The sequence below is a fragment of the Callorhinus ursinus genome, unplaced genomic scaffold, assembly GCF_003265705.2.
Source record: "Callorhinus ursinus isolate GAN/ISIS: 27379988/994484 unplaced genomic scaffold, GSC_fseal_2.0 scaffold10, whole genome shotgun sequence".
NCBI classification, from domain to species: Eukaryota; Metazoa; Chordata; class Mammalia; order Carnivora; family Otariidae; genus Callorhinus; species Callorhinus ursinus.
The window spans coordinates 87,566,230-87,585,260 of record NW_027397072.1 but is presented as its reverse complement, the minus strand read 5'-3'; the positions used below and the strand labels follow the sequence as shown (position 1 = coordinate 87,585,260).

Below are 19,031 nucleotides of genomic sequence, written 5' to 3'. Positions count from 1 at the left end.
CTTGGTGTTAGAACATCTGGAACCAGATTGCCTGAATCCAATCCTAGCTTTACTATGTTACTTGCTCTGTGATTTGAGTCTCTTAATCTCTTTGTGCCTCGGATTCCTCACTTGTAAACTGGCAATGTTTGTAACATATTTCTTGGGGTTCTTTTGAGAATTAAGTGTGATAAGATATGTAAAGTGCTTAGAAGAGAGCCTGGCCTAGAAGTGTTTGTTGTTATACAGAAGTCTCTATGTCTTCTGTTAATGTCTTATTTCTACATCAGATCTGCGTCAATTATGGTTTCATAATAAATTTTAGCATCTGCTAAAGCAAGATGTCCATTTTCTTTTTTCACTTAAAAGTATTAACTACTCTTGTGAGCTTATTTTCCATTTGAAACTTAGAATGATCAAGATTGCCCAGTCAAAAAAAATCCTAGATTTTTTAGTGAAATTGTTTTGGAACATGTAACCCAACCTGAAAACTAGTATTTCAAATAATAATAGTTGCCATATATATGTTTTGCAGTTTTCTTCATGAAGGCCAAATTTTCTCATTAAAGTTCTTCCAAAAATTTTATTTTTTGGCTATTATGGAATTTTCTTCTTTCAATCAATCCCACTTGGCTTACTCTCTTGTCCCTACCACCCACCTTTATTGTTCTACACAGTAAGGTTCTTATATTTTTGTCTACTTGTTTATTATCGCCACTGGAATTTAAGTCCTAAGAGGGCATGAATTTAGTGTAATTGGTTGACTGCATCTCCCTAGAACTCAGTATTCGGCCTGACTGTATAAATATTTGCCAAATAGATACATAAAAGAATGTAATGGTATTTATCTTACATTTAATGATGTCATTGCACTCTCATTTTATTTTTTTTATAATAAATTCTCATATTAGGTTGACAAGCATTATTACCTCCAAATAATGCATTCACTTTCTTTTTAAACTGTTGTTTGAGCTTCAAGTTTATTCACTTGGCCAGAATATAAAATAATAACAGTAATAATAGCCATCTTTTTTGTTACTTATTTTATTAGGAAATCCTAAAACAGAATTTTAATTTTAAAAAAATAATAGCTTGAAGGAACTTTAAAGCTTAGACACTTAAAATCTTGATACTAGGATGCTACCACATTACACAAAAAAATAGAAAAAAGGATTTACTAAAAAATACAAGGTGACTGTGTTATGGACAAGAGTTTTACATTCCTAGTACATTCCTTAACTTAGAAGTTACAAATATAACTTGCTATTAAAATAACTATTTTTACCTTATAGCTTTCTGCTCCTTGAATGAGATCTCTCATGGAAGTAGAAAACTGATCCTTTTCTGATCGAACAGATTCTAGCTCTTCCCGTAGACTCTGAGCCTATTTTAAATATAAGAGTTTTTTATGGACAGAAATATTAGATTTTCTAACATGTAAGATTCTTGAAGCTTGCATTTTTAAGTCCCCTTACCTCTTTTTTGCTAGAATCTAGTTCTTTCTTTGCCTTCACAGCAACCAGTTTTATCTTATTTATTTTTTCCTCTTTCTCTTTGGATTCTTTTTCCAGATATCCTAAAAACACAAAATGGAAGAATTATATATGAACTCAAAAGTAAAAAAACCCAATTTACTTACTTGAGCCTTAGAAATTGACCTTCAATTGGGAACACAAAATCTGTAATTTGGAATTAAAAGTAATGAAATAAGTAGCAAAAATATTAATATTTTTTTAAGTGAAAGCTTATTCATTACCTAAGCAAGGCAAACAATGTAAAAAATTTCTTGCAATCAATCAAAATAGCCTACTTTTCTTAAAAATCATTTCATAGGCAGCTAGAAATTAGAGAGAGTATTAGTACTCCTTTAACATTAGAAGATTTCCTAGAGGGCACCTGGGTGGCTCAGTTGGTTAAGAGTCTGCCTTTGGCTCAGATCAAGATCTCAGGGTCCTGGAATCAAGCCCCCTATCCGGCTCCCTGCTCAGTGAGGAGTTAGCTTCTCCCTCTCCCTTTGCCCTTCCCCACCCCCACTTGTGCTCTCTCTCCTTCAAATAAATAAATAAAATCTTAAAAAAAAAAAAAAGATTTCCCAGAAACTCAAGTACCGTAGGACTTTCAGTGGCAATCTGCAAATCAGGGTTATGTAGGGGAAATACCGGACACAGTTAAATACTAAGGATCCATAGGCACACACCTCTTGGTTGGCAGGTGTGATTTTTACAACTAAACCCATAATGTGTTTTACATATCCAATCCTGATCTCTCCCTTAATGTCTTTAGCCATCTCCTCTATTTCAGCTCCTGTGTTCCAGATCTCAATTCTTGCTATTTCTGCTTAAGTCACGATCTGAATTTCTGTCCTTGCTTGTTATTCTAGATGCACCTGTGCTCACAGCCTCTGCCTTCCTCTGCTGCTACAGGTGACTGTTCTGTGTATGTGCAGCACTGGCCAGCTGTTACACTTCTGCATTTCGTTCTATAACCCACTCAGGCATCAGGCAGCAATGCTCCCTCTTTCTTGTGCAGCAAATCCCCCTAATGGATTTTTTCCCAACATGCAAATAAGGAAAATATCAAGAGCTTTAAAGCTCAGAGCAAACAGTGGAAGGACCAAAGAGGATGGGAAGAGGTCACAAAAGGACTGGTGAAACATTGCACACACACAAAAAGGCAAATCACCACACTTCCCATCTGGCTATTGTCTCATCTCTTTCTTGTAAAGCAAAACTCTGTGTAAGAGTTGTGTACACATGGTCTCAAATTTCTCTTCCCCCATTTTTTTTTCTTGAACTCATTTCAATCAGGCTCTAGCCTCAGCATATCCCAGAACAGGTTATCAAGTTACTAATGACCTCTATGCTGCTTAATCTAATGATTAGTTCATTGTACTAATGTTACTTGACCTGTAGCAGCATTTGCCACGGTTAAATACTTGTTCCCTTTTGAAACACTTCTATCACTTGCACTTCATTGGTCTTAATTTCTAAGACATTTCATGCTCTGGGTTTTCCTAACTCACTGGCTACTCCTTCTCAATCTCCTTTGCTGTTCCTGTCTTTCGGATTTTTAAATGACAGATTAATTGTCTCTGGTCTTCTTTTTTCTACATTCACTTCCTTGGCAATCTCCATTTTATGGCTTTTAATGCAACTATTATGTTAACTACAACTTTTTATCTCTGGTCTAGCTCCCTCCCCCTAACTCCAGATTTGCATATTTAGCAGTCTACCTGACATTTGTATTAGGGTTGTTACATAACATGTCTCAAACTGAGTTCCTAATTTCATCTAACTCCACTTGCCTCAATCATCCACCTCAAGAAAATAGGATTCATCATAAAATCTTACAACTTCCTCCTCTCCCTCTTCCCCACCAGACTAATTGGGCACTAAACTGAAGCATTATGGGCACATTACTTAATACTTCTAAGTATTTGTTTCTTCATTTTTAAATGGGAATAAAATAGCTACCCCATAATGTTAGTATGATGAAGATGCATTAGGAAAAAGTCCCAAATGCTCTGCACACACTCTTTTGCTTTTGTGATGGGACTCCTGCTTCTCCAAGAACTTCTTGGTATGCTCCTTAATCTTATATATATTAACATACATGCATCTGCTGTTCCCTCCTGCCTCTTCTCTTGTCAAATTTCTCATTCTTCAAGACACAACAAAAGTACAGCCTATTCTGTGATGTTTTTCCTAACTCAAGACAGTTAATCATGCCTTCCTGTAGTGCCAGCACTGTATCTTGTCCACACCTCAAACTACTGCAATAGCCCCTCCTGGCACTGAACTCTTTGAAGACATAGTCTATATCTTAATCACTCTGCTATTAATATAGTCTGGCATTCAAATAAAGTTTGCTAAATGAATGAAAAATCCCCAAACAATCATGGAACCATTTATAAAGGGAATCACATCAGTCCTTTGGATTAAACAAGAAAGTGGTAATTTTGGAAGGGAAGGCAAACAAATGGCAGACAAGCAAGAATGGGGACATTAGAAAGAGACAGCTAGTTATTACGATTTAACAACTAACTGGTTACTACATTTCTCAATAGCCTCTAACACTAGAAGAATCTGTGTAATTCATTGCAATAAGATATGCAAAACCATACTTACTTATTTTTTCTTCCAGCTCTTTTACTAAAGAAGGCTGATCATTTTCTATAGGTGATTTTGCTAAGGAATCCTAGATTTTATAGGAAAAACAAAAAGAAAATCACTTCATTCCCCACGGTGAATTGGCCATCATGTCATGCATGAGAAAATCCTCATTAAAGAAAATTCACATAAAAGGCAATCTGATGAAGTCTTTTTCCTACCTTGACAGACCAGGTAATACTGACCTTATCATGCATATGGTATTTACTATAAAAAAAACCAAACAGTAGTATCCAAGGCCAAGATGAATAACCTGACACATATCAAACACAATGCAATAAGGGAAAGGTTAAATGATTATTGTTTATCATACTTTCATAAATTTTTGGAGAAAAATCTAAAATTTTGGCTAAAGCTAAATACTGCAATAGCCCACTTTTTTGCTCAACAGTGCTCTTTAAGAAAGGTATTATGTATATTACATAAGAATGAAATTCAAGTCTTTTTCATTATGTAGTTTTGGTGGTGACTGGCTGCATAATTTTAACCAAGACATTTAAGCCCCTAATCATTTAATCTTATGCAAGATCAAGATTCTAAAATGATCTAAAACCAAAAAGTGACCAATGTGGATAGAGGATACACAACAGGAAAATGTTTACTGTACTTTTAGAAAATTGTCATTTGAGCTTAAATGATGAAAATTTACTTCTAACTTCAAAGTGTAAAAATTTAATGTATATATTTTCTCGAATCTAAGACTAGAATTAAGAATTTATTTAAATTAATAAAATTGAAATAAGAATACCTTTAATAATAACAACTCTGCTCTCACATCCTGTAATTCCGCTTCTTTTTGTTCTAGTGATAGCCTCAGATTTTCAAGTTCCTTTACAAGACATTGTTCTTTTACATTATGGGTTTCATTTTTGCTACATAATTTTTGAGAGGTTTCTTCAACTTGACTTAAAAGATTCTGATTTTCAAGTCTTGTTTTTTCATTAGCATTCTTCATTTCTAGAAGATCAGACTGCAAGTCCTCTTTATGTGACAGCGTTTCTTCTAACTCTTTCCTTAAGAGAACTTTCTCTTGTTCATGGTCTCTTAGTAAAGATCGAAGTTCTTCACATTGAACTGTGTTCTCTTCTTGAAGGCATTCAATCTTTTTTTCTAACTCTGCTGCCCTTTTATCATAGTGAAAAATCAAGCTGTGTTTTTCCTCATTTATTTTAGTTAAGGATTCACCTATAGCTTGCAGGACATTCACAACATCTTGTTCTTCATTTTCTTCTGAAATTTTGGACTCCATCTGCTTAAGAAAACCATATAACTGAGTTTTGACAAATAACTTCTGAACCTGCTCGTTTTCAAGCACTGTACTTAAATTATCTCGTTCTGCAACCACTAACTGAAGTTTCTTTTCTAATTCAGAAATGTGATCCGTAAGCATAAAAGTTCCTTCTTTTTGGGACAGGACAGCTTCCAAATCCCTATTTAACTGGTTCTTTTCTGAACTTAATCTATTATTTTCCTCATAAAGAGACTTCACTTCAGATGACAGGGCTTCCTGGTCTTCAGAAATAGTTTTAAATTGAATTGTAAGCTTTTCTAGTTTCTGGTTATTTTGATCCTTTTCTTTTAAAGTTTCTTCTAGTTCTCCTGTTAATTCATTTACCTTTTGTTCTAGTTCACTGTTGTACTGGCTAGTTTGCTCCACTTTTTCCCTAAGTTCTATGACCAATCTTTCTCCCCTTTCACATTTTTTATGGAGATTATCCATCTCTTCATGAGAAGATTTTATTTTACCTATGAAAATATTTTTTTCCTCAGTAAGAGAATTTATCTTTGCTTCAAATTCTTTTAACATGGTATCTCTCTCACTGAGACTAACTAAACATATTTCATTCTTTTCTTGAAGACTTTTTATGGTATTTTCAAGTTCTGGTACTAATTCTTGTTGGGATAACTTTTCGTTTTCTCTCTGGAGATGATTCACAGTTTCAAGAAGAGCATCTTTTTCATTAAAAGCAGTTCTGAGCTTCTGTTGAAGTTCATTAACATCAGATGCTTGCTGTTGCTTCATTGATTCAAACTCTTGACTTATTTTCCCAGCAGATTCCCCCAGTTCTGTTTGTAAGATTTCCATAATTTCTCGCAAACTCTCATAATTTAAAATTGCTTCTTGCTTTTCTTGCTGTAGGTTTTCACACTGCTCCTTAAGACCCTGTATTTCGAACATTAATGTTAATTTTTCTTTTTCTGAGCCTGACAAAAATGTCTCATTTAGTTCTGATATTTCTTTTTGATGTTGTTCCTTAAGACTCTGTACTTCTTTGTTATGTTTTTCTATAGTATAGCAAAATTGTTTATTTGAATCTTCTAGCTCAGATTTTAATTTTTCAATTACACAGCCCTGTTCTTCTTTAGCTAGCAACAATTCATTAATTTTAAACTCCAAGTCTTCCCGTTCATGAAAAAACTCATCTTTTATATGTTGTGCATCAATTTCAAGTTTTAATTTAAGATTATTCATGTAAGTTACCTCATCTTTTAAGATACTATGTTGAGACTCCAATTCTTTTAAGGTATTTTCTAAATGTTTGACTTTTTCGTTTACTACTTGTTCTACAAAAGCATCTTCTTGTAAGCCCAAAGGACACATCTGATTTTCATGGTTTGCATTTGGCGCATTCTCTAAGTTTTCTAATTCACATTCATATTTCTCCTGAGTGTTCTCACTTGCCTCACCTTGTCTGACTAAATTCTCCTTTAGCTGGTTTAAATTATTTACTTCTGCTTCACGTTCTTTAGCAGATGCTTCAATTTGGCACATTAATTCTTTAACTTGCTCTTGGTGTGTAGCTTTCAATTGCAAAAGCTCTTTTTGCAAACTCATAACATCTTTTTGGTAATGCTGGGAATTAGCCTCAATGACTTCTTGGAGATTAGTGATTTCTTTCTCCTTTTCATTTGTGGCAGCTCTTAGTTGTTTTTGCAGATACAAAATTTGCTCCTCAAAGGCTGGCCTGATATTCTGAATCTCCTCTTGTAGTTTTTTAACATTATCTTCACAGTCACCCTGGAATTTAAGTTGTTCAGAAAGTTCCAATTGTTTTTTGGTTACTTCTTCCAGTTCCTTTTGCAAGCTAGCTTTATCTTCACTGTGCTTGGAATGTACTGCCATTAATTCATTTTTCAGATTTTCAATTTCTTTCACAGAGTTTCTTTGCGATTGTTCAAACTCCTTGTTCACATCTTTGATCTTAGTTACAGAATCCTATTATAAAAACAAGCACACAAAAATTATTTAAGACAAAAGAAATACCTGCCTTCAGGAAAAATATTAGCCACAGGTTAATTAGAAAAGGAAGTGAGCAAAAATGTACATAGAGAAATATGATACTGAGATTCCAAGAATTCTGCGCAGGCTGTGACTACCTTAAGTATGACAATATACTGCACATCAGCAGTATTAAATATGTTATTCAAAGTAATAACTAAAAAGACAAGAAAACACAAAATAATAACCAAGAAATAAGAAATCTCTTGAGTTTAATTTCCTTTAAAAAAGTGATAAATTATGTAAGTTGCATTAAGTCACAAGACCTTAATTAGTATCTCCTGAGTAAAATAATAAGGGACTTTTGGAGAAAATTAGCCCAGACCCAAAAGGCAATTGAGTATCCTAGAACTGAACAGATAATGATATTTAGAATATGTGTGAGAATCAACTTATTTAAGTACTGTTTCACAAAATAAGTAATCTTTATTAATTTTTAATAAAGAATGACATTACAGCAATAAGGAAGATTAAGCAATGAAACAATACTGGCTCCATTTCTATGTAGCCAGATGATTTTTAATTATTTTTCTTTTTAGATATCAACTTGTTTTCTTGTAAATGATTAAAATCATCAGATCAGATGTTTGTTAAGGTCTTAGCTCTAAAATTCATGACCACATTAATTAACAAATAAAAAAACCAAACATTAAACTGTTGCCTTACCTCAACCTCTTGCTTCATTTTAATATTTTCCTTCTTCAGACAAAGACACTGTTGCTCAGTCTCTGCTTTTTCCAGAAGAATGGCATCCAGACGTTCAGTCAATGCCTGTTTTGGAACAGGATGATTTGTTTGCCTGAGGTTAAACATGGTGGATTGACCACATGCATAATTTTCTCTTCACCTTTTCCAAACCACACTGAAGTAAGGATAAAAGACTTAAAAAGGTCTATACAACACAAGAACAAAGAGAAAAGGAGAAAAGAAGTGAGGATATGGGAAATTTCACCATATTTTTTTAAAACTAAAAAGTGGAGGAGGAACTGAATTAGAAAGAGGAAAAGTATAACTCACAGTACCTTCACAAGGAAACACGTATGAGAAGCTGGCAAATACTCTAGAAAACTAAATGCTCAGAAATCAGAGTCCCCAGATACTGTTAAGGGAAGTACTAATGTGTGGGATTCAAAAATTGGGGATTGATTGAAAATCTGAATAGGGAGTGGTTAAAATAATAGGCAAGAAATCACCCGTGTCCCTTCTTCCTCAGAGACAGGTTTGTTCTCTGCAGAAATTAAACAGGACAGGAAGTTAATGAAACAGAAACTAAATCAACAAGAGTCAGTTCTTTGAAAAAAAAATGCTAATGAAACAACTCTAGCAAGACTGACCAAGAGAAGACAGAAGTCACAACCATAAAAATAAAAAGGAAACATATTTACATAAAATCAGAGATTAAAGAGTTAAAGAGAATATTACAAACAATTATTTGGCAACAACATTAACAACTGAAATGAAAGGAATAAAAATTGCTAGAAAAATATAGCTTCATTAACTCAAGAAAAAATTAAAGAGCATAATTAATACTATAACTACTTAAAAATGAAACTAGTGGCTTAAAAATTGTCCACTAAAGAAAACAGAAGGAAGAGTTTTACAGGTGAATTCCATCAAATTTTCAAAGAACAGATTATCCGACTTACATATGAACTTACTCAGACAAAATAAGAAGCAATTCCCAAGTTATTCTATAAAGTTTGCATAACTTGATACAAATATCCAAGGACTTTACAAACAGGCAAATCATAAATCCAATTCACCACAAATCCAGATAAAGTTAATCCTAAAGGTTAAAATCTAAATAAATGTTAAAATCCTAAATATTAGTCCACTATCACCCTAGATCTGCTTGCCTCTGAACTTACATGAAATAAAGAAAACAGATGCAGAAAATTTAGAGTTTTATATAAAGTTATAGCTATTATTCAGACAGGGGTAGAATAAAGCCATTTTAAAATAGGGGATGACAACATTTTTCCTCCCATACATCCCTTCTTAGAATGCTACAGAAAGACATACTCTATATAAGATGAGGTTAACCAAGAAAGTCAGTGACACATCACCTAGCAAACAGGGGCCAATAATAGGAAAGCAGTATAGAAATTCATAGGATCATCGCACAAGGTCAATTCCAGGAAAACTGTGTGGCAGACCAAGAGAATGACCAGAACAAATGAGTGTAGGACAGAAGGCTCTAGAAGGAGGTAGTCCAGGAAAAAATGGAAAAGGTTATTTGATCTATTTGACTGAAAGTAAGAGTTGTTGTGAAAGATAGCTAAATTTTCATCTGCTGTAACAGCAAGTTAAGAGCTAAATGTCTAAATGGATAAATCAAAGAACAGCAATATAACCATATTTTTTTAGAAACAGAAATAATTCTGTTATTTAGTATTAAAATAAGCTCTTTAGTTATTAGCATTATTGGTAAATCATATGCATATATTACTTTGGTTAAAACAGTTTTAGTTTTAAAATTAGTTTTTCACATTACATAATGTATTGCAATATAAACTTCTCACTAGTAAATGTCAGGGGAAGCCTAAATACATTCATTAAATTTAGGAGATAGAGAGAGGCCATTAATTGAAAACAGCTGTAAAAACCCTTGAAGGTTAGAGGCACAGAATGGACAGTTATTTTTTAGCAAACATAGATTTGATTGCAGCAAAGAGATAGTAACAAGAATGACTGTATTAGAAATTCCATTCTCTTAACATGCAGTTTTCACCTTCCCCTTGCATTAAGCAGCAGCATATAAGTTCACTATAATAATATACACTTCAAATTTTGACATGGAAAATATGGATTATTATTCCTATATTTAAAATAGAAGTCAAATATGTCAGCTTTGAATAAAATTTTAGATGTATCCCAATGCACTAGAAGATCACTACCAGAAATAAGATGATTTCCAGAAATTTTAATTACAATTAAAACTTATAAAAAGCCATAAATTTTTAATACTATATGAAAAACAGAAAATTTTGTATTCAGAGCCACGTTTCCAGTGTACTTTCCCAATGAAGAGATAAAACTTAGCAAGAAGTTTTCCAGAGATGTAGAGAATGTATTATATTGCAGTATAGGATTTTTCTAAAATAGAAAAATTACTTATAGCAGTGGAATAACTGATACATATCTCTTTCAATCACTCCCCAAAGTAATTCTCTCATTAGAATTAGAAGCCAAAGGTTTTGTTCTCATGAATTTTAGCAAACTTACTTTCTGAAACTTGAGTGGTGAGATAACATGCTTTAATATGAAATTAACCTGAAAAGTAAAGCTCGTTAACTTAGAGAAATTTTCTAATCTCCTCTTTAGCAGTTTTGACAGAAAGGGAGAATACACTGCTCGGAGATAAGGAGGAAATAAGGGGCAGATATTTAGATATTCTGGAATGCAATTGTATAACAAGTATTTCAAGGGCTAAGAGTTAACTGATACTAAATTAGAAAGAAGCCTCTGTGGTTCTCTCTTCAAATACAAAAATCCCTTTTTAGTGTGTATGTATTAAATACCCCCACCAATAAAATATGCCAATAACATATATTACAATGAATTTTTAATTTTTTAAAAATTTTTTTAAAGATTTTATTTATTTATTTGAGAGAGAGAGAGAATGAGAGAGAGAGCACAAGGGGGGGAGGGTCAGAGGGAGAAGCAGACTCCCTGCTAAGCAGGGAGCCCGATGTGGGACTCGATCCCGGGACTCCAGGATCATGACCTGAGCTGAAGGCAGTCGCTTAATCAACTGAGCCACCCAGGTGCCCTTTTATTTTTTTTTTTAAAAGATTTTATTTGAGAGAGAGAGATAGCAAGAGATAGTACAAGCAAAGGAGGGGAGTGCAAACAGGGGAAGCGGGGAGAGGGAGTGGCAGGCTCCCGCCTGAGCAGGGAGCCTGATGCGGGACTCGATCCCAGCACCCTGGGATCATGACCCAAGCCGAAGGCAGACACTTAACAGAATGAGCCACCTAGGCGTCCCTACAATAAGTTATTGAGAACTTATGTGACTGATGCAATTTTAAGTTCTAAGCATGTATTAACTCAAAATACAACACCTCTATGAGCAGTAGGTATTATTATTATTTTTCTAGTCTACAGGTGAAGGAACTGAAAGGAAAGAAACTTAGGTATGGCCACGTAGGTAGTACGTGGCAGAGCAGGGACCCAAAGATCTGAATCAGGGTGTCTGGCTCTAGAGTCAATACTCTTAGGTAAATATCAAGTAGTTTTACTTCAGCTATCACTGATTAATAAAATACAAAATGACCAAATAAGCAAAGAAAGCTACTATGAATTCACTAATACTAAGTAAATCAGTACACTGTGAATCCAAATGGTATTTGTGCACACTATGCCTGCTTTCTATACTGTCTTAGCTAAATAAAGAACAAAGCAATCATGTGAGATATGTATGGGGATTTAAAGCTCTCTTACAGTAACTCTCTGGGAGTCCTTCAATTGTATACTGCTCACAAGTTGGGAGCCCCCTAGTAAGAAAGTAAGATAATTTATAAACTTATAATCAAAGAACAGACATCAAGACTCAAATTATAAATACAGAAAAGGAAAAAGATTACTGCAGAGCTTTGAGAAGTAAAAGAAACTCTAAAGAAGGTTAGGCCAAGCTAGGGGTGGGGGAGGCATTTAGTCAGCATTAAGGGCATGTAAATAAGAATAACCAATTCAGCTTCTTTGACAGGGAATAACAAAATAAAAACAGTACCCTATGATCTAGTAAGAGCATGTAAAACTGAAAAGAGAAGAGAGCCTGGTTAGGGAGGTATCAAAAAAAGTCAAGTATGACATGAGGCATTTACCACACAGCCATGGATATGGAGAAAGCATACTGATAAACTACAGCATTATCCTGAAGGAACTAGAAGTCACTGGTGGCTGACACATGTAGAGGATAAGGGAAACAGGAAAACTGAAAAGTCTCTAAAGTTAAGTCTTGAAAAACAGGGCTGCCACTGGTTGTCCAGGCAAGGGGATTTGGTCTGAATATGAATATGAAGACAAGAAAAATGGGTGAATATTTCTTTCCTCAAACAGCTCGAAAGGTCAGTAGTCACATCCAGGGATATATGTCTATTAACAGATTATATGTATCTTTCAGCCTAAAAATCATCATCGAAGTCCTGAGCATGGGTTTTCTGAGGGGGAGAGGGAAGAACAGGGCTGTGATTAAGGCAACCCTCTAATGACAGAGTGTGTGGGATGAAGACAAGAGAGAGGAATACTCATTTTAGAACAGAAAGGGATGGAGAGGTCATTTAACTCTTTTTACAGGCAACCAGACAGGTAAAAAACTTAACCAAGGGCAGGGAGAAGTGGAAAAACAGGGACAGAAAGCCAGACAGGGCTCTGGCAAACTGACAGCTTTAAAGGAAATTTGATTTGTCATTAGACATTTCCTCTAAGTACATACATAAAAATTAAAGCAATATTTTCAACTGTTGCATTACCTTAATAATATCATCAGTTCCTCCAGCAACAGGTTTTGATTTCAATTCCTCAATTTCTTTCTCCAATTCTAAATAATTATTAAAAAAATTCCAGTTCAGAAATGAAGAAAATAATTATTGTCTAGAGTGATAAGTACATTCTTAAAAAAAAAAAACCCACTACAAATTAGAATACATTTAAGCAGCAAATATTTTGAGAAAGTATTAACTTTACCCAGTATTACCTTTTATTTTCCTTTTTCTTATGGAAAACTCCAGACAAATAAGAAAAGTAGAAAGCCTAATGATGTAATGTAGGGTGATTAACATAACAATAAAAAATTAAAAAAAAAAGAAAAATAGAAAGAACAGTATGAATAATACACCCATCACCTTAATTCAGCAATTATTACACGGACTCTTGTATCATCCCGACACTTCTCCCTTTTCCTTTTTACTTACCCATCCTGATATTTTTGTAGCAAATCCCAGACATAGTATTTTAGCTGTAAATAACTTCTTACTGTACAATCTTAAAGCAACAACTAACCTCACGTTAAGCATAAATGCTAACCTATTTCATTAACTCATGTTTAGGTCTGGAGCCTAGAACACCTTTCCAAATACATTACTCTCTTTCTCACAAGCTGATCCAATCTCCCTAAACACAATTTGACCTTTTCTAGTAGAACATAAATCTTGGCTTTTAGGCTGGGCAGTTAGCATTTGTTAGTCACCGGAAATTCATGGCCTCACCACATGTATTAAAAAGGATACTAATATCTACATCCTTTTGGAATATAAAGGTGAACAGGCAATCAATCAACTTCAGCAAATAAATATACTTCAACATTCCAGGAATGGAAATCTTTTATTACTTTATTTGAGGCCTCTTTTTACCCCTTTGGGCTCACAACCTATGTCTCTAACATTTCAACTGATTGCTCTAGGAAAAAAAAATGCTTTTTCAGATCAATATACAATCCAAATGAAGTAAAAAAAAAAGTGCTTAATTTTAACAATTTATTTAAGATCCTTTTCCCTGATTTTATTTTAATAATTCAAAGATAACTGCAGTTTAGTGATGTGAAATGGTTAAAAAAAAAACCCACCACAGGCAAATGGTTCGAATGTTAAATAGTAATAGATTTCACTATAATTATTATGATTTTATTGGATATACTGGTAAACAAAATAAGCTAATATACTATTAAAAACCTACTATTTTTAACCATGTTTCAATGAGATTGTGGTGAAGATGAATATTTTCAACACAATACCTGTACATCGGGATTTAGCTTTCTGTATTAGCATCATCTGTTTCTTGGCAAACTTGATAAGATCTTCCTTGGGCAATGTTTCCAGCTGAAAAAAGGTAATGATGTTACCAGTTTGTTATAACTCATGTTTCTATTATACCACACACACACACACACACACACACACACACACACACAAAACCATAATGTCCTCCTAAAAACATCCCACTGAATAAATCTTTATGTCAACCAAACCACATTTTTAAAAAAAGTAGCAAATGTAACTTAATAATTACTAGTTAAGCAATTACTATGAAATGTAAAAAAAAAACAGCACGTATCTTCTTACGTACATATATTCTTGTTTAGGTTAAGACATTTTCTGCGTTTTGATTTAATTGTAAAATTAGGGGACTGGGACTAATTCTACTTAAAGTTCCTTGGAGCTGTAAAATTATTCTATTCAAGGCTGAAATAAGTCTTTAGCTACATGAAAACATGTAAGCATAATTACAGTAACAAGACGAATCAGGGTGCATTAAGTCTTTTTAAGAAATCAGGGAAATTACTTAACCCTTGGGGCTCAGTTTTCTCATCTGTAAAATATGGATAATAAAAGTACCTGTCTTATCATTTAAGCTTACCATGAAGCTTAAATGCGGTAACTGAGTGTTCAGGTAAGTGCCAAAAACTTAGTATGCAAGCAATAAACCACCATCTTTTTAGAATCATTGAATATTAAATGTTGTATGGGACCATAAATATTACCTAATTCAACTCTCTTTTTTTACATCATAGGAGAGGCCTACTACTTATGTCACTGCTCTTTCCACTACACTATATAAATCCTCGTAAATTAGATTGCTTTGTTTAATGTGTGAAGAATTGCAGAATCTCTCAGCAGCGCTAACCAGGAGCAGGAAGTAAACAACAAGTCAACTCTTTTCATAGCAGGAAACTTCAAAAAGAATAAATAACAGATTGGTTACTGTGTGAACTAAAATTGAGATCCCTTGGAGAAGGATTTCTTTTAAATAGGCCACCCCACCGACCCATGCCAAAGTTCTCCATTCATCACCCTTCCACTCTTAGGTGAGCCCGCTAGTCAAGCACTGTATTCTCTTCACCTTAGATTTCCCGGTCCCAGGGGTGGCTGGGGAAGCCATCCCATCTTGAACAGGATCCTGCAAAACAAAATCAAACCCAGGTGTGTCCGAACTCTTTTCCTAATCCCAGACGGAACGCTGGAACCTTTATAGGTAAAAGCCTTTCCGTGGAATCAAGTGTAGGAAACTCCTACGTGAGAAAGAATTGGGGAAGGAGGCGATCTGTCGCTGTGACAAATCGTATACTGTCTGGCTGTAAAGGGGCCAGATAACCGCGAGGGGCTGAGTCTGGGGCAAGAGGGAGACCAGGGCAGCGCGGCGCTGCGGGGCGCGGAACGGAGGCTGCCAAGCCCTCACACGGCGCCCATCCCCGTATCCCAAACCGCTGCGCGGGAAGGCCCGGCAGGGAGGTGGTGGCCCGGGTCCCAGTCCGGCCGCCTGGGCAGCGTTACCTCCATGGCGGCCGGCCCGCAGTGCCCACGAAGCCCCACAGCCCGGGAACCACTCAGCCCAGCCGCTGCCTCCTCCGCACTTCCGTCTGCGGCCGCCTCTGACGTACCCTCGGCTGCAGGTTAAAGGTCGCGCTTCTTCGGGGGTAGGGGGGGTGGCCCCACCCCCCTGCGTCTCCATAGCTACAGACCGGCGACGCTTCCGCTTCCGCTTCTGCTCCGGGAGGCGGGTGCCCGCACGCGCCCCGCCCCTCCGGCTGCCAGCTCACCTTCCACTCCCGCCTTGCGGCTGCAGCCTAACCGGGGTGAGGGAGGTTTTCGCACGTTCAAACCCTGGTTTGAGGTGGGTCAAACCCTGGTGTTGAGTGACACAAACCCTGATAGGTTTGAATCCTGCCACTGCCATTTATTAGCTGTGAGAATTGGGGAAATTACCCCTCAGGGCCTCGTTTTCCATATCTTAAAATCCTGTGAAGATGATGGGAGTACTGTTGGGGGGTAGGCACCCCCGAAAGGCCGGTTACCTTGCTTGCTCTTTAGGGGAATCCTCAGAGTGCCTGTCAGACAGCTGATTTCGAGGGGTTTCTTAGGCAGATGTTCAGCAGGGTGCCATGTGAGCTCCCTAGGAAGCTGATGGAGCCAAGGATGGCGCTTCCCCTGAAACAAGCATTTCTTGCTCTAGGGTCTGTGAGGAGGCCCCCCCAGGGTGCTCTGCTCGAGAGGACGCTGAACTCATGCTGATGTGGTAGGAAGCAAAAGAGACGGCCTCTCTCAGGCAGTCGGGACAGAGATGGGGGAAGACACCAAACCGGAGAAGAGAGCAAGGATCCTTCTGAGGGCACAACCATTAGATTTGCTGTTTCAGTGGCCAAAGATGCTGTTGTGTCCTGATTGGTTGGTGAAATTGCTGTCATCCTTACTTCCCCCTCATGTTTTCAACGAAGGTCATTAACTGAGGTAATTGGAATATACAACTTAGTTCCCTGGAGTTTGATCTGGCTGTAAGGATGTGAAGAGGCAACCTACAGTATGTATCAAATAAATGGTAGCTAATTATTACTAAGTAAAGAGATATATAACTAAGAGAGAAAGAACAATTATTGTAGCCAGTATAGTGTCCTCCGCAACATCTGTTCTTCTTTGATAGTGTGTAGCACCTAGTCTTTGGCTGAGATTGATTCACAGAAAGTGCATGATGTAAGGTATACAGTCAGTGACATGTGGTACTTCTGTTTAATATTTTGATTTAGTAATAATGTTTTCTCTTTCTTTGAATATGATTGAAGAAACATACAGCCCTGATTGCTGTTGGTAGACATTTGCCACTATGATGGAAGGTAGCCTGAGGACAAAATAATTGTCAAGAAAAAGGCAGAATCAAGAGAGTCACAGAAGAATAAAGCTGGAGTGCTGATCAATCTATGATGAATGAGTCTATAAATTATCTGTATTAAGTGAGCCAGTTAGCATTGGGATTTACTGTTACTTGTAACAGCATTATACATGTCTTGGGAGGAAAAGTTTGCCAACTTGAGAAAAACACAAATTATCTCTCTATAATGAGCTGACTTGAGAACATATCCATAAATCTGGACATTGTGCAGTGTTGTAAAATGAGTGACTTTCTTGGGGACTAGAAAAATAATCTCAGACAACCTTTTTAAAAAACTAGCAACTAACTCCTAAAAGCCATCAAACATTTTAATGTTTCTATGGCAGCAAACTAACTATTAAAGAAGAGTGAATAAATAGTTTGGCAGGTAGAATTAGAAAAACTCAAGACTTTGAGAAGCCCTTGGAGAAAAGAGGACTTTCTGTTGCCCTGTATATAACAGGCACTCTATAAATACTAAATTGAATCTATTAATTCATGTAAGAAAGGGTCAGCAGAATGGAACTTGAGTTCACTAATCATTTTTTTTCCCAGGTTTTGAGTAAGCTTAGACCTGCAACTACAGTGATATTTGTTCTATTAATATAAAGGATTCTAGCTATATTTTTCCACTTCCAGTATGAGATCTGATCTAGGGTCATATTGCATTTAATTGTCATGTTTCTTTAGTCATCTTTAATCTGGAACATTTCCACAGACATTTCTTGGTCTTTTATAAAATTGACATTTTGGTTAATTCTTTTATATTTTTGACATTTTATCAACCCACCCCCCCAACAACCAAGCTCATAGATACAGAGAACAGATTGGTGGTTGCCAGGGACAGGAGGTGGGGGAGTGGGTAAAATGGGTAAAAGTGGTCAAAAGGAACAAACTTCCAGTTATAAGATATTATTTATCATGGGAATGTAATGTACAGAATGGTGACTATATTTAATAATACTATATTGCATATTTGAAAGTTTCTAAAATAATGGTCTTGAAAGTTCTCATCACAAGAAAATAATTGTTTTTGTCTATGGTAACATGTTAATGAGACTTACTGTGGTGATCATTTCACAACATATACAAATAGCAAATCATTATATTGTACACCTGAAAACTAATATATGTTATATGACGAGAGTTATATCTCAGTTTAAAAAAAGAATTTAAAAATTGACTTTTTTTTTAAAAGATTTTATTTATTTGACAGAGAGAGACACAGTGAGAGGGGGAACACAAGTAGGGGGAGTGGGAGAGGGAGAAACAGGCTTCCCACGGAGCAGGGAGCCCGATGCGGGGCTCGATCCCAGGACCCTGGGATCATGACCTGAGCCGAAGGCAGACGTTTAACGACTGAGCCACCCAGGCGCCCCTAAAAATTGACATTTTTGAAGACTATAGTCCTCCCCACTTTTTATTTTATTTTTTTCAATTAACATTCAGTAAAATTGACTTTTCTTTTGGCATACATTTCTTTGAATTTTAATATATGTACAGAGTCATGAATCTCTGGGCTAAGTCAAGTACAGAACAGTTTTACTATCCCCCAAAATTCCTTCATACTACTCCACTTTAGCCACACAATCCTCCCATCCTTAATCACTGGCAACCTCCATATTGGTTCTTCCTCACTGTAGTTTTGTTGTTTCATGAATGTCATATTAATGGAAACATGCAGAATGAAACCTTTGAGGGTACCTTTTTTTCTTAGCAAAATACCTTTGAGATTCATCCATGTTGTTTAATTTAGCAATAATTTGTTCCCTTTTGTTGCTAAATAATATTCATTACATTAATATACCGTAATTTTTACCCATTCACCAATTGCAGGACATTTGGGTTTCTAGTTTTAGGTATGTATAGGCCTACTATAAACTTTCACATACAGGTATTTGTGTGAACACAAGTTTTTATTTCTCTAGGGTACATATTTGGAAGTTAGATTTGCTGGGCTCTAT

General features: G+C 35.9%; 1 protein-coding gene and 1 long non-coding RNA gene across 2 annotated transcripts in view; one reads left to right on the top strand and one right to left on the bottom strand.

Annotated features, from left to right (window-relative positions):
* Positions 1 to 15,835, bottom strand: part of GCC2 (GRIP and coiled-coil domain containing 2) — a 67,818-nt gene extending 51,983 nt beyond the window's left edge. The window contains exons 1-9 of the mRNA XM_025869100.2: positions 15,699 to 15,835; positions 15,268 to 15,324; positions 14,162 to 14,246; positions 12,903 to 12,970; positions 8,095 to 8,199; positions 4,897 to 7,365; positions 4,107 to 4,176; positions 1,455 to 1,555; positions 1,265 to 1,363 (exon numbers count right to left, since the gene is read on the bottom strand). Coding sequence (XP_025724885.1) covers positions 1,265 to 1,363; positions 1,455 to 1,555; positions 4,107 to 4,176; positions 4,897 to 7,365; positions 8,095 to 8,199; positions 12,903 to 12,970; positions 14,162 to 14,246; positions 15,268 to 15,324; positions 15,699 to 15,704 — 3,060 coding nt within the window. The 5' untranslated portion in view covers positions 15,705 to 15,835. The remainder of the gene's footprint in view (positions 1 to 1,264; positions 1,364 to 1,454; positions 1,556 to 4,106; positions 4,177 to 4,896; positions 7,366 to 8,094; positions 8,200 to 12,902; positions 12,971 to 14,161; positions 14,247 to 15,267; positions 15,325 to 15,698) is intronic.
* Positions 15,836 to 15,934: 99 nt separating this feature from the next.
* Positions 15,935 to 18,467, top strand: LOC112821511 (uncharacterized). Its single transcript, XR_003207470.2, has 3 exons — positions 15,935 to 16,038; positions 16,378 to 16,652; positions 16,982 to 18,467. It is a non-coding gene; the product is annotated as an uncharacterized lncRNA (long non-coding RNA).
* The last annotated feature ends 564 nt before the right edge of the window (positions 18,468 to 19,031 follow it).